The sequence below is a fragment of the Anopheles nili genome, chromosome 3 (genome assembly GCF_943737925.1).
Source record: "Anopheles nili chromosome 3, idAnoNiliSN_F5_01, whole genome shotgun sequence".
NCBI classification, from domain to species: domain Eukaryota; kingdom Metazoa; phylum Arthropoda; class Insecta; order Diptera; family Culicidae; genus Anopheles; species Anopheles nili.
The window spans coordinates 57,772,863-57,787,657 of NC_071292.1; the positions used below are offsets into that span (position 1 = coordinate 57,772,863).

The 14,795-nt window shown below is 48.5% G+C and overlaps 1 protein-coding gene across 1 annotated transcript in view; it reads right to left on the bottom strand.

Annotated features, from left to right (window-relative positions):
• LOC128724130 (potassium voltage-gated channel subfamily KQT member 5-like) overlaps positions 1–14,795 on the bottom strand; it is an 85,816-nt gene that overhangs the window by 2,824 nt on the left and 68,197 nt on the right. The window contains exon 19 of the mRNA XM_053817895.1: positions 5,475–5,686. Coding sequence (XP_053673870.1) covers positions 5,475–5,686 — 212 coding nt within the window. The remainder of the gene's footprint in view (positions 1–5,474; positions 5,687–14,795) is intronic.

Genomic DNA, 14,795 nt, shown 5'->3' on the forward strand with positions numbered 1-14,795 from the left:
TTCCGTTGCATAAACGTAAGTAATTATATGGCTGTGTATTGCACGCACAGCAAGCTTGTTCTTCCTACTCTTATAAATTAATTACATATCCGAAAAGGCAAAGAAAATGTCCAAAATTATGAAAAGCAACCTTGCATTGTTTGACTTATAATCCACAAAAAGAACAGGAACAAAACTACGAAGCCTCGCCAAACCAGCCGCAACGCAACGCACCGTTAAGCGAGCGACATTTGAGACACGATTTCGCTACCAAAGAGCGGCACTGATACCAGGAGAGATTTGCCAAGGAGGCTGCACTAGCTGGTACCAGTTCGGCAGTTAATGTGGTCATTCCAAAGGATACTTAAAAAAAATAGCACATGATTCTCTCCCATTCCCGCGTATTGCCAAATTTGATTGCTATCTCGCGCTTGTGTTATCAATCCATATCGTCGATCTCTTCAGCACGTGACTGTCCGCATCCTATCTCGTTCGCAAGGGATCTTATGGTTCTTATGAGCCGCACTATGTGGTGACGGCATCGATCTTGCTGGCCATAAGTCGTGTGATTTTATTCGAACTTTTAATGTCCTGCCGCATATAAGCTGAATTTTGAACACAAAACGACGAATAAAACTGTGTGTGATTAACTTCTGTGATGTTCCTTACAACATTGAGTATATTTTTTTGTTGGAAACCAAAGAAAGTTCTTCCGATGAATAAACACAATGTCCGTTTTGTCACGCATCACTCCATAGTGCGATTAGACCAATCACGGCGCGCGCTCAGAACGATAGAACGCACATGTCGATTCGTTTGGAGACCGAACATGCTTTTCTGCTCTCGCACCCACGCACCCTTGGTAAAATAATCATTTTTAATTGCCATCCGAAAAGATCATACCAGCAGTGCCAAATGTGCCTTCGCCACGGACGGTTGCCGTGCGCTTAAATATTCCGAGAAAAATTAAAACGACGCCGAAAAACGGCCCGATTTTGATGGATTCTGGCCACTTTCGTACCGAGAGAGCATGCGTCAAGGAGGCTGCACGCGCCTGATCCTATCGATGATCTTGCTGTTCTGCTCACGCACCTGATCCTATCGATGATCTTGCTGTTCTGCTCATGCGCCCACGTACCATATGCAAAATAATCATTTTTAATTGCCATCGAAAAAGGTCAACCCAGCAGTGCCAAATGTGCCTTCGCCGCGGACGGTTACCGTGCGCTTAAATATTCCGCGAAAAATTAAAACGACGCCGAAAAACGTGCCAAAAACGGCCCGATTTTGATGGATTCTGGCTTCGTTAGTACCGAGAGAGCATGCGTCAAGGAGGCTGCACCTAGCTGATACCTTGGGCAAGTGATCTCGATGGTCACTCCGCTCCCACGCATGGACAAATATGATTGCTTTCTCCCTCTAATGTTATCAGCACATATCGTCGATCACTCTAGCACGTGATAATCCGCAACCCATCTTATTTACTATCGATTGCATCGTTCTTAGCACACTATGAGATGGCCGTATCGATCTTGGTGGTCATAAGTTGTGAGATTTATATAGAATTTATATTGTTTTTCCGCTTAAAAGTATAATTATGAACGTAAAATAAAGAAGAAAACTGTATGCGACTAATTTCTGTGATAGAATTCAATATTCTCGCTAGCTTTGAATGTTTGTTTTCTACGACACCAGATGATATTACACCGTCAATAAATGCAGTGTCCGTTTGTCGTACGCGTCAGTTCATAGTGCGGTTAGACCAATCACGTCGCTCGATAACATCCATCGAGGAGGCTGCACGCTCCTGATACTATCGGTGATCCTGCTTATGTGCTTACGCACTCACGTGCCATATGTAAAATAATCATTTTTAATTGCCTTCAAGTTATATTTGACCAGCAGTGCCAAATGTGCCTTCGCCACGGACGGTGACTATGCGCTTGAATATTCCACAAAAAATTCCAAAAAGCCCCCAAAAAAGGCCCGATTTTGATGGATTCTAGTCACTTTCGTACCGAGAGAACATGCGTCAAGGAGGCTGCACGCGCCTGATCCTATCGATGATCTTGCTGTTCTGCTCACGCACCTGATTCTATCGATGATCTTGCTGTTCTGCTCATGCGCCCACGTGCAATATGTAAAATAATCATTTTTAATTGCAATCGAAGAAGGTCAAACCAGCAGTGCAAAATGTGCCTTCGCCACGGACGGTTGCCGTGCGCTTAAATATTCCGCGAAAAATTAAAAAGACGCCCCAAAACGTGCCAAAAAAGACGCGATTTTGATGGATTCTGGCTTCGTTAGTACCGAGAGAACATGCGTCAAGGAGGCTGCACGCGCATGATCCTATCGATGATCTTGCTGTTCTGCTCACGCACCTGATCCTATCGATGATCTTGCTGTTCTGCTCATGCGCCCACGTACCTTATGTAAAATAATCATTTTTAATTACCATCGAAAAAGGTCAACCCAGCAGTGCCAAATGTGCCTTCGCCACGGACGGTTACCGTGCGCTTAAATATTCCGCGGAAAATTAAAACGACGCCGAAAAACGTGCCAAAAACGGCCCGATTTTGATGGATTCTGGCTTCGTTAGTACCGAGAGAGCATGCGTCAAGGAGGCTGCACCTAGCTGATACCTTGGGCAAGCGATCTCGAAGGTCACTCCAGGGATGCTCTCGCTCCCACGCATGGAGAAATATGATTGCTTTCTCCCTCTAATGTTATCAGAACATATCGTCGATCGCTCTAGCACGTGATAATCCGCAACCCATCTTATTTACTATCGATTGCATCGTTCTTAGCACACTATGAGATAGGCGTATCGATCTTGGTGGTCATAAGTTGTGAGATTTAAATATAACTTATGTTGTTTTTCCGCCTTCAAGTATTATTTTGCACGCAAAACAAAGAAGAAAACTGTATGCGACTAATTTCTGTGATGGAATTCAATATTCTCGCTAGCTTTGAATGTTTGTTTTGTACGACACCAGATGATATTACACCGTAAAGAAATGCAGTGTCCGTTTGTCGTACGCGTCAGTTCATAGTGCGGTTAGACCAATCACGTCGCTCGAGAACATCCATCTAGGATGCTGCACGCTCCTGATACTATCGATGATCCTGCTTATATACTTACGCACCCACGTGCCATATACCAAATGATAATTTTTAATTGCCTTCAAGTTATATTTGACCAGCAGTGCCAAATGTGCCTTCGCCACGGACGGTGACTATGCGCTTGAATATTCCACAAAAAATTCCAAAAAGCCCCCAAAAAAGGCCCGATTTTGATGGATTCTGGTCACTTTCGTACCGAGAGAGCATGCGTCAAGGAGGCTGCACGCGCCTGATCCTATCGATGATCTTGCTGTTCTGCTCACGCACCTGATCCTATCGATGATCTTGCTGTTCTGCTCATGCGCCCACGTGCAATATGTAAAATAATCATTTTTAATTGCCATCGAAAAAGGTCAACCCAGCAGTGCCAAATGTGCCTTCGCCACGGACGGTTACCGTGCGCTTAAATATTCCGCGAAAAATTAAAACGACGCCGAAAAAAGGTGCCGAAAACGGCCCGATTTTGATGGATTCTGGCTTCGTTAGTACCGAGAGAGCATGTGTCAAGGAGGCTGCTCCTAGCTGATACCTTGGGCAAGCGATCTCGAAGGTCACTACAGGGATGCTCTCGCTCCCACGCATTGGCAAATATGATTGCTTTCTCGCTCTAATATTATCAGCACATATCGTCGATCACTCTAGCACGTGATAATCCGCAACCCATCTTATTTACTATCGATTGCATCGTTCTTAGCACACTATGAGATAGGCGTATCGATCTTGGTGGTCATAAGTTGTGAGATTTATATAGAACTTATGTTGTTTTTCCACCTTCAAGTATTATTTTGCACGCAAAACAAAGAAGAAAACTGTATGCGACTAATTTCTGTGATGGAATTCAATATTCTCGCTAGTTTTGAATGTCTGTTTTGTAAGACACCAGATGATATTACACCGCTAAGAAATGCAGTGTCCGTTTGTCGTACGCGTCAGTCCATAGTGCGGTTAGACCAATCACGTCGCTCGAGAACATCCATCGAGGAGGCTGCACGCTCCTGATACTATCGATGATCCTGCTTATATACTTACGCACCCACGTGCCATATACCAAATGATAATTTTTAATTGCCTTCAAGTTATATTTGACCAGCAGTGCCAAATGAGCCTTCGTGCTGGACGGTCATCGTGCGCTTGAATATTCCGCGAAAAATTAAAACGAGGCCCCAAAACGTGCCAAAAACGGCCCGATTTCGATGGATTCTGGCTTCGTTAGTACCGAGAGAGCATGCGTCAAGGAGGCTACACGCGCCTGATCCTATCGATGATAGGGTTGTCTCGCTCCCGCATCGATCAGATGGTCTTCTCCCACAACACTGATAAGCCGGTCGGCGCTGATACTTCCCCTACATGTTCAATACTAATACTAATGAGTACTACCGGACTACCGTAGTACCTGCCAGACTACCTCTTTAGGCCATGCGTCCCAGTTACAAATCTCATTATCTTTCGCTCGATTCGGCTTGTTTTGCGGCTGCGATTTCGAGCGTGTTCGTTTTGAAGACGACGAGATTTGTTCGAATGAGGACTTTTTTCGTCATTTCATAGGCATATCCATTGAAAAATATACGTCGAAACAGTTTGAACATGCTATTGAATTTGGTTTTATTCAGTATTTCCGATCAATTGCAATTATTATATTAGTACAAAATCGCTTTGACCACGGTCTCTTTTTCGGATCATCCCTTATTTTAAAGCAAAGAAGGGGTGTGTTTGTGCATCATTTTAGCATTCATTCCTGTGTGGGAAGACGCACGCCAAGCGAGGATTAGTAATGCATGTACGAGCAGAATAAAACCCGAATTAAATCGGAATAATCAGCTAGGTTTCCATACACAATCGTGTCTTCTAGCCAATTTTTACAGCTATCGAAATAGCAACAAACATGCTTAGAGATGAATCAAATAAATTACCTTTTATCTTTAAAATAAAATATCTTAACAACAGGGGACATGCCTTGTTCGCACATCACTTAACCACACACATCGTCGAACCAAATGCGCAAGCGAGCTGATTTGTTATTCACGTTTCAGCTTTTCGGCTCGAACCCCGTGCGGTGTATTATTCATCACATTCAATGACAAGCATCGTTTCCTGCGGTAATGAATTTGCTATCACTTAACCAGTCAGCCCCCCGCGCAAATCTGTCCCGAGTCCCAGCCAGGACGACTCGAAACTTTATCGATCCGGGCCACGATGGAGGCGCCCGGTGTAAAACTTAACCGGCAGCAGCTGTGCGATGCGGCTTCGGCACGGTTACCGCAGCTGCTGCTGCTGTCATCCTTAATCACATTTCGATAAACCCTTTTGTACCGTACGCCCGCACGCTTCTCCCAGCCTTCTCTCTCAGCTCATCCGCCTGGCCTGGCGCTTACCGGACTGATAGGCGTGACGATGATTTCCGTTTTGGCGGCGGTACGCAGCAGGGCGGTGTTCTCGGTCGTATCGTCCTGATCCTCGACGTCCATGTCACCGTACACGTCCCAGGGCGGTGAATCGGGATCGATTTCCGCCCCAATGTCCAGATCCTCCTCCTCGATGTCCTCCTCTTCGTCGTCCTCGTCGTCCTCCTCGTCCATCATAATAACTGCGCGCACCGAAAGAAACAGAGAGAACGAGTAAAGAGAAAGAGAGAGAGAGAAAAAGACACACAAAGATAGAGCGATGGGCAGGGTAGGGCAACATACACACACATACATACATACATACACACACACACATAGATATATAACGGCAACACACAGGTGACGTGGGGGTGGAAAACAAACACTCGAAAATGAGCTAAATTGAATGCAACTCCGCAAAAACCGAGATCGAAACGTAAAACAACACTTAAACTCGCAACACCGGGAATATTACAATCGGGGGGGAGGCATCGTTAAACCGGCGCGAAACCAATCCCACTTCCGGTGTGGGAGGGCATGCCGCGAACGCCGGCTTCCGGTGTGCGTTTTGTGGGTTGAGCTCGCGGCACAATGCACAAAATGCAATACACCACAGCGGAGGGAACACAACAGAGAGAAACGTAAAAGCACACAGCAACGACACGACACGTCAAACAGTCAGTTTAAATTGGTTAATGAAACGAGCGGGAATGACAATCGAAGTGTGCGGTGTTATTTTTTCTTCGGGTGGTTGTTTGCCAGGCGGGTGGCATGAAATGGCGCCCTCTCGCACATTCACGCACGTACGCACATCGACACACGAAAAACACGGAGGCGCACTCGGTTGGTGTAGGTGGTGGTGAAGGGTGCTAACGATGAGGATAACAGGATATACATCGAAACATCCATAAGTGTATGTGTATGTTCAACAGCATGAGTGGGTACGATCGGGAGCAAGGATTTGCCCCCCACCGATTGAAGAGCTTTTAAGAGCCGATTTACAAGCTTGATGGTGCGTTTCGGTGCGCGCGTGTGTGAGTGTGTGTGTGTGGGTAAAACAAACTAATGTATACCAAAAAGAAAAAAAAAGACAAACAATAAAGACACCATGGAAAATGCAAATAGCTCCCACCCGGTTCGACAACGCGCGGCGCGGCACGTTTTATCCGTCATTTACCGCAAAAAAAAACCTCCCCAAACATCGAGCAACCGGTTTGGGTTCATTTCCAGCCAACCGTTTTACCGTCAAGTGGCAATTGCTCGCATCGCTAATGGGTGTAATTTTTCGTGCATCATTTCCCCGGGACCATCACGCCCACCGAGCACGCGGCAAATGGCCGGCCCTTCATTAACACGTTCCGGGTGGTGGGTATCGGGTAGCATCGAAATAACCACACACAACCGTAATCTAATGTATAATCGACCCGCACGCACGCGTAACTCCGGCCATCGTCTACCAGAAAGCATAATAACACACAGCCCCGCGCTTTCGCGAATGCTTAACACGAAACATGCACAACACATTACACAGATTAAAACAACCAAAAAAAAAAACACAAAACGGTACACCGATATGGTCGGGAGCAGGACGAAACGTAAACCGGGAAACAGATATCTGGGAAACGTACAACAAATTTCAAACCCCCCTTCGTCGGGACTGTGTTTTTTTCCCATCCAGTTCGGTGTAAATGGCATAAATTCTTCATGTGGGAGATGCTCGAAAGAAAGGAAAAAGAAAGCGGACCATCGAGAAAGCGCAATAAAATCCTTATCCTCATCACCACCACGAACCCGGTGTGTTGGATTCGATCCGTGTGGGGGAGGGGCGCGTTAGCAGCCTCGATAACCCCATTAGACCCGTTCGATAATCGTTTCGCCGGGCAACGATGTCGTTAAGACCTTCGTCGGTGACCTTCGTCAGGGAAAGTTTGTGCGCGTGAAAAACAACCCCGCGGGATATTCGCACCGGGAAAAGAGGTGCCCATCGATAATAATTAATAACCGGCGGCATGCACGAGTGACGCGGTTTTGGGCGTTGAATGATAGGTCTACAATCCCCCCCACCGGCACCCGAAATGGAGTTAGAGTTAGACCCTTTTTGCTTTGGCTTCCCATCTGTGGGGGGGCTGTTAATCGAGCAAGAGAGGAAAAAAGGGCCCACCCACACACTTACTACGGTGTGGCACCAAAAAGGCGTATCGCAAGATTTATGGGCAATTCATCGGGCACCGAACGGGATGCTGATTTTTACGACCAAAAAGCGCAGAACCAGGCGGCATCATCCTCTCGTTTGGTTCGTGTACCGGCAAATAAAACATCATTTAGCATGTTAAGCCGAAACCAACCCAACCCCCGATTGGGTGGGATGCCTTGCCGATGGTTTGGTGGTGGGAAAACTTTTCTCTCGCTTATCGCGAACTTACCGTTTCGCTTTTGTTTGGTGAGAATGGTGGTGGAGGATGGAAACTGATGAGGAAAACCCCAGGCAGGCAGACGGGTGTGGGTGTGGGCGTGGGTGTTTGGCGGTACCATTTATCCTATCGTGCCGTTTGCCCACACACCAATATACTGCAACCGTGCTCACACAAACAATGCCGCCGGAGGATTCGCAGGAAATATTTATCTTCATTAAATTTTATGCATCTCTTCCCCCACCGTTCTCGAGCTCTTCCGCCTCGCGAAAGGTGTGTGGGTTTAATTTTTAAAGCCCTCTTCCACCCAACCCAGTGGCGTAGCTTCGCCGTGAGTGCGGGACTCTTCATCGCTTCATCAGTCCCGGGAAAACGGGAGGCACCGATCTAGAAACCGAGCGTCGGGTTTGTGTGAAGCGTTTATCGTTACACTTGCGAGCGAAGCTAATTAATTAGTCGTTACCGGGATTGGCCTTGCAAAGCGGCTCCAAAGATGGTGGCATCGCGAACCGACCGAAGCTAATCTAGCAGGCGGTGCGCTTGCAAAAGGATGCCCTCGAACGAGTGCGCGCAAGGCGAGAAGTTACGACCTGACGGGCGAGACTTACCCAACCTGGCTGGTGGTTGGCAGTTGTAATTTTGTTTGACATTAGTGGTAACATTATCGTTAGCAGCATTAACGGCTGGGTGTAGTGGGTGGTACGCGCGCCGAGAGCGTGAGCTATAAGCGGTTTGTAAATGTTTGATCGGCTCCCGTCGATGGAGCCGAAAAAGGGCACATTTGTTTCCACCTTAGCGTGAGTAGCGGTGAAGGTTAGCTCCGTAAGCGGTTGGTGGTTTCGAACGTGGGTTTTCGTTGTGATTTTAATTACACCACGCAATCGAAACGTTTCAGCGAGTAGCCCTCTGAGAAGCGGTAGCCACGAGCGCTAGTGGCCATAGCATTCCCGGAAGGCTAGTGCATGTGCATGTCCGCGCGCGAGAGGTCGATCGGAACGAAGTGATGGATGCTGAACGAAGCCGCCATGTGGTCGGAATGGATGCAAAATATTCTCACCATTACCATTCATGCTTGCCGGAGAAGCTAGCGGAGAAAAGGAAACTCTAACGGCCGAGAACGAAACTCGAAACCCGTCATGGGAAAACACCAACCGGCAACCGGCGGTTCCTAGCGCAGAGCAGAAACCTACGTCAACATACGGGAACCAATCATGCACACGGACAGCTTCCGTACGGCTGGGGCCAGCTGGCAGACCGTCGTCGTTAGAAGCGCCCCGGTAACGAAGTTCAACGAGCGACGAGCAACAACAATGTTCATGTTGTTATCCGCCTTCCGGTGCCATGTACTCTAATGATGCTGATATAAGCTCGCCCGCATTTCACCACAAGCCACCCGACCGCAAACCCGTCGGGTCGGGATTTGGGGTTTCCTCAAACCCGGTCAACTCGGTGGTGGGATGCTCACTCTCGAACTCCTGGCAACGGTGTTGTGATTCCTACGGTGGCGCTTTCGTCTTTGCCCAACGTCGCCCTACAAAAGCACCCTCCCGGTTACCGGTGGGGTTGGGGTTGGTTGGTTTGTACAATTTTCTAGATTTTATCGACTGTCGGCTTCCGGATTCTTGGGCTGGAAATTATGTGCTACCGGGAGAGTTGATGACAGCTCCCCTCCTCGCTTTGGGCGTTGGAGAGTTGGAGCGAAGTTGTGGCTCTGTTAATATGCAACCTGGCCGAAGCTGGCTAGTTGGGGGGCGGGTTAAAATAAACACGATCAAATTATTATTGAACCGTGCGTTACAACAGCGCGTCCTGCACCGCCGGAAGATCCTTTTTCTGGGTGAGCGGGAGTATCGCCTGGAAGCAACAAGAAACGAATCTAGGTCACAAACATAAGCGGTGTCGCTTGTAAGAGATTTGATGATATTTTTATTCCATCCAAGCCCCTTCCATCATGCCGCAACGCAGCTGTGTCAGCGTTGTGGGAAGCACGACGAATATCCCGTTCGCAAAACCTCCCCAAGAACCGGTGGGGAATATTGTTTTGCAAGATTAGACTCCGCACTGGGTCAATGCCGGAAGTAAACGCAATAACCTACAATCAAATGTTGTAGCTCGTCGCACAAACGGTACCCGCAAGGAACCCCGCCAGCAAAAGCTCGTCCTTAAGCGTGTCCACCACGGCTGAATGGTAGGCGGCTGGGGAGCAATTTATGCCGCCCGACCACGCAGCCCGACAATGTACGTCAGCCGGCCGGCCGATAAAAGCCGATGGGTTCGCTATTGATGGAAGTACCTATTTGCCAGACGGGAATACCGGCACCGATAAAATCAACCGGCAGCTGTCAGCGGGGTCGGGCCGGGTAACGAAATGGAATTTCTTATCTCTCGTCTTCTCGCTGCTCCGGCCGCACGCGGTTCCCGTGAGACGCTCCTTCCTTCCTCCTTCGGGAAACTCGCCCACTCTGTAATGCATTCGGTAAATTGGAATGGAAGGCTTAATAACACCCGCCGGTAGCCGAGGAGGTGCGGTTGGCTTGTTTTGCTCGTCCCGTTTATCGGGACATCGTTGCTCGATTGAAGTGCCTGATCCTGCATGCGTATTCGTTGCGAGAAGTGCTCGGGCACTGGCCCGAGCCAGGTGTTGTTCTTGCGGTGCTCCTGGAAAGCCACATGGAGGTGAAGTTGCTCCGAGCACGCCCTGGCTCAATTCATCCTAGCGCACGAACGGACGGATGATGGAGCTTGGGCTTGGCTTTTGCTTACATGTTGTAGCACGAGCGATGGGGGTGGGTGGGTGACTGTATTTACTTTGTACAACTGCGCCGATGACGAGGCACCAGCTGCGTACACCTGCAGCGCGCTCGTCCATTCAATTTAAAAGTCAATACCGATCGGCTATCGGTTGTGATTTTCCTGCATCCATCTAGTGGTGCAATCGCTTATCATCTAGTGGAGTGAGGTCGTGGTCTTTGTGGGCCACCATTTGCCCACCAGCTGTCGATTGCGAATCGTCCTTAAACGAAACGAACGCCTTCGATTGTGCACCATAAACGCTTGGCGCGTTGACGGTCATCTCCGGCTTTTGACAGGTGCGGAGAACGTCGGTAGTAGGCCTTGGAAAATGGCCGCGTATGGTGCAATTTTGCTGGTGCAGTTTAATAGACCCCCAATGCAATGCAAATCATGCCTTTGCAGGTGCAACTTTTTTCGCATACCGCATTTGCTAGAGCACCGCCTGAGAGCACGCTGAAGGACAACGTGCGCTGCAGCCAGACGACCGACCGGCACGAAGCTACAAATCAAACATCCGTGTCCGTGTCAATAACGACGTGGTACGAGGAAATGGAACCAAAGCGGCCACTCCTGTCGGGATTGCGCCGCTGGTGGAACTGCATTCCAGGAAGTGGCGTGCAAACGTGACTGCGGGTTTGATTTCCGCTCCGTACCGTTCTTCTGATCCTGATGCGGGTGGGTCCGATTTCAAACGTTGCCAATGTGCTTGGCAGGAAGCGCACGGAAGTAAAACAATATCTGTGTCACCGGGAGCTAGCGTGCAAGGAAGGATCACGGGATCCTAGGAAAGGTAGGCCGATGGGAGAGGGTTTATAAAATACTTTCTGCTTCAGTTGTTTCAGCGAAACCCAAAACAATTCACCGTTGACTCGGGCAACAAAGAGAACTGACGGAACCGGTTTCTTTGTGCTCCAGCGAAACAGACCCGTGGGGTGGAAAAAGGATTCTCTTTCAAAAAGCTTTGTCCAATTTGCATCACGGATCATACGGTAATCAATCCGTTTTGATGCAGAAGAAGAAAAAAAAAGGTAAAGAGTCGCTCCTTTTTCGTCGTTACACGGTACTCTTTTTTCACCTTACCCACTGCGCCAAACACCAACGACGTGCACACGCCACTTATCTATATTTTGATGAAATTGTCTTTTTTTTGTATTTTCAACCCAGGCCGCTCCGGGCGCGATGAGATGATTTGGCATGCATGCATGGGCGGCACGTACGCCTGCGGGTGGCGGATCCCGCCCGGTAATGCTTTCTCCATTTTTACACACTTATCGTAATGCCTGCACGTGGTGTGCATGCACGTGCAGAGAACGCGCATCCACGGCCACAGTGGTGTCGCCCGATAATGGAAGGTGCAGACATCGAACGCGAACGGCCAACGGTGGGTGAAATGTATCGAAATGTGAAATGGAATGGAAAACGAGCGCCCACACCATCAACCGCACCCCGGTCTAATGCAACGATCCTTTTTGTGCTCGTCCTTTTTTTTTCATTTCTGCCTCTTCTTCTCGCAGTTGTCCTGAGCTTAGGGATCCGAAAGGATTAAATTCAACGGTGAGCGTGCCAGGACCTTGCCGGTGTCAGGTGCTCGTGGCATGTTTCGGTTTTTGAGTGAATTCGGGTTTTGTTCCCGCCCCGAGCGAAGAGAAATGGCCTTTTCACACCGTTTCGGGGCAAAAGCAGAAGAGAAAAAAAAAATACCAGCCATCTCGACAAGCGGCAGCTTTAAGCTCACGTAAGCTCATTTGAATTTAGTTGCATCGGAGTACATGTTTAATTCCGTTGCAATAAATCATGCGAGACTGCAAAGTGCACCATGTGCTTTGAAACGAGATTTCTGATTGCTGGTGCTTTGAAAATCACATAAAAATTGTACAGATATGAACGGCGAACGAGTCGAGGAAGACGCGGCAAAGCTTTCGCAACATTTACATTCCTCCGGACGATCGTTGCCGTTCGTAGCTATGAACACGGTCAGCCGACAAGTACGGCACTACATCGGCGCCAAGGGATATTATATCTATTTTTTTTTTCGCATGGAAAACCCTCTCTCATCTATTTTGTACCAGAAATAACATTAGAAAAAAAACACTGAGCACAAAACAAAGACGTTACGACGAACGGTTCCGAAAGGTGGGGGTGGCTTCGATTAGTTTTCCAATTTTTACACAGCACAACCCGGAAGCTAGGGCAGTATGAATGGAGCAAAGTTAAATAAGCCCCTAGCTCTTTGCCACGGTGCGCCACGATCAAGATAGGATGATAAACTCACTCACTCACGTCCAAACCGGAAGCGAAAATGGACCCACCCCCGCAACGGGAGGGTTGGCACCGATGGGCGGGTTTTCTGTATGGAAAACGTTGCCAACGAAATAGCCGGAAGTTTTCAACTTAAATTAGGCAGGCAGGCTGGTAGAAACGAAACAAAAAATAAACGTAAAGTAAACTTGCACGCAGCCGCGGTTCGAAACAAAGGAAGGAGCAGAGATCTACCCGAACCCGATATCATCGCAAGGTCGGTCGTTTCGTTTTGCTTCCACTTTTTTCCCCACCCTCTCTCTCCTTCTTCTCTCTCCTCCTCCTTCTTCTCTCTCCTCCTCCTCCTCCTCCTCCTCCTCCTCCTCCTCCGCCTCTCGTATTCCATTGGCCAGCCGATGGTTGCTCAATTTTAATCCAATTCGGTTTGCTACCGATCCAGCCCCATAAATGGCTATTGGGAACTATTCTGCGGTGGGATGAAATTGTTGGCCAGGCCAGGACCCAGGTTCGATGGGGTGAGCGAACGAGCTAGATGGGGAAGAGTGGGATAGCCCCCTCGAGAGAGAGAGGTATGGACAGGGTGGTCTGAAAACCGGCCACAACCCCGTGACGATGGCATCCGCAAGCAAATGTGTAAACATACAACGTGAACAAAATATAGACACTGAGAAAAGGAACAAGGGGAAAGCCGGAGGTCAGAGAAACAGAGAGAAGAAGAGAGAAAGAGAGAGAGAGACAGAAAGAGAAAACAGTGAGCTATGTATCGGTACGTTCGGAATGAGAGAAAAGAAAGGAGTGAAAGTCGAAAAGGCGGAGGACAGAGCAGGGTTTTGGGACAGATAGAACAACGAGAACATCACAGACAGGCAGACAGACAGACAGACAGACAGACAGATAAGAACAAAGCAAGCAACGGCTGCGGGAAACAGAGCGAGAAAACAGACATTTCGCAGACTCACTATCGAATGGCTTTTGAAGATGGAAGCATGGTTTTTTTTTCGGTCTCTCTGTTTTGTTTTTCATGTTTGTGGCGCTGACAGTAGAAGAGATTGGTGGTGGTGATATCGGTGGTTATGGTTCGGTAAAGGTGGTTGATGTCGATAGCGTCATTAGGGCACGAACGGGGGGCCCGCGTGGCCACTCCAACGGACCGGACGGTTTTGGGACTCGAATGGTTGAATAATTCTGTGAACCACCAGGCGCCTCCATCTGATAGGCAAGCGGTGTTTTAAATTTCGTACCGACTTGACATTTGCGTTTGCATTTCCATATTTTTCCGGCCACTCTTGTACGCTTTCTGTCACCGTTTCTCGTTCGTTCAGCTGATTTGGAGGGTCGCTCCATGCGCCCGTTTCACATCCATCGATCGACGTGTCCCGCACAGGTGCGACGACCACACACTATCGTCCTTTGTCAATATTTGTCAGGCTGAAAATTGTAATCGCCCGCTGCGTTGGGGATTTCCACTTTTATTTTGTCGCCTTTCACCCAAGCGCTTATCCGATAGCCAAGTGATCGGAACTGCATCTGTTATCGATGTGTGTGAGTGTGTGTGTGTGTGTTTGTGTGTCACATAGTGGCTATTTTCGGCCGGCTGGGATTGGGTTTATTTTTTAATCCACTCTGCTCGCACGAACCACACTCTGTTCGCCCTGACGTCCAAGGTCGAAGGTTATCCGATTATTCAAATTTTCGAAAAAACGCTCGCAAAACAACAACGACCGACGGTGGGTTTGCCGTTGTTTACTTCCGTCCGTCCACCATCGTCCGTCCTACCGCACAACGTCGGCTTTCCACGCGACCGAACCGATATTCATCAGTGTCTCCGCCGCGGAAACGGGCCGAAAAT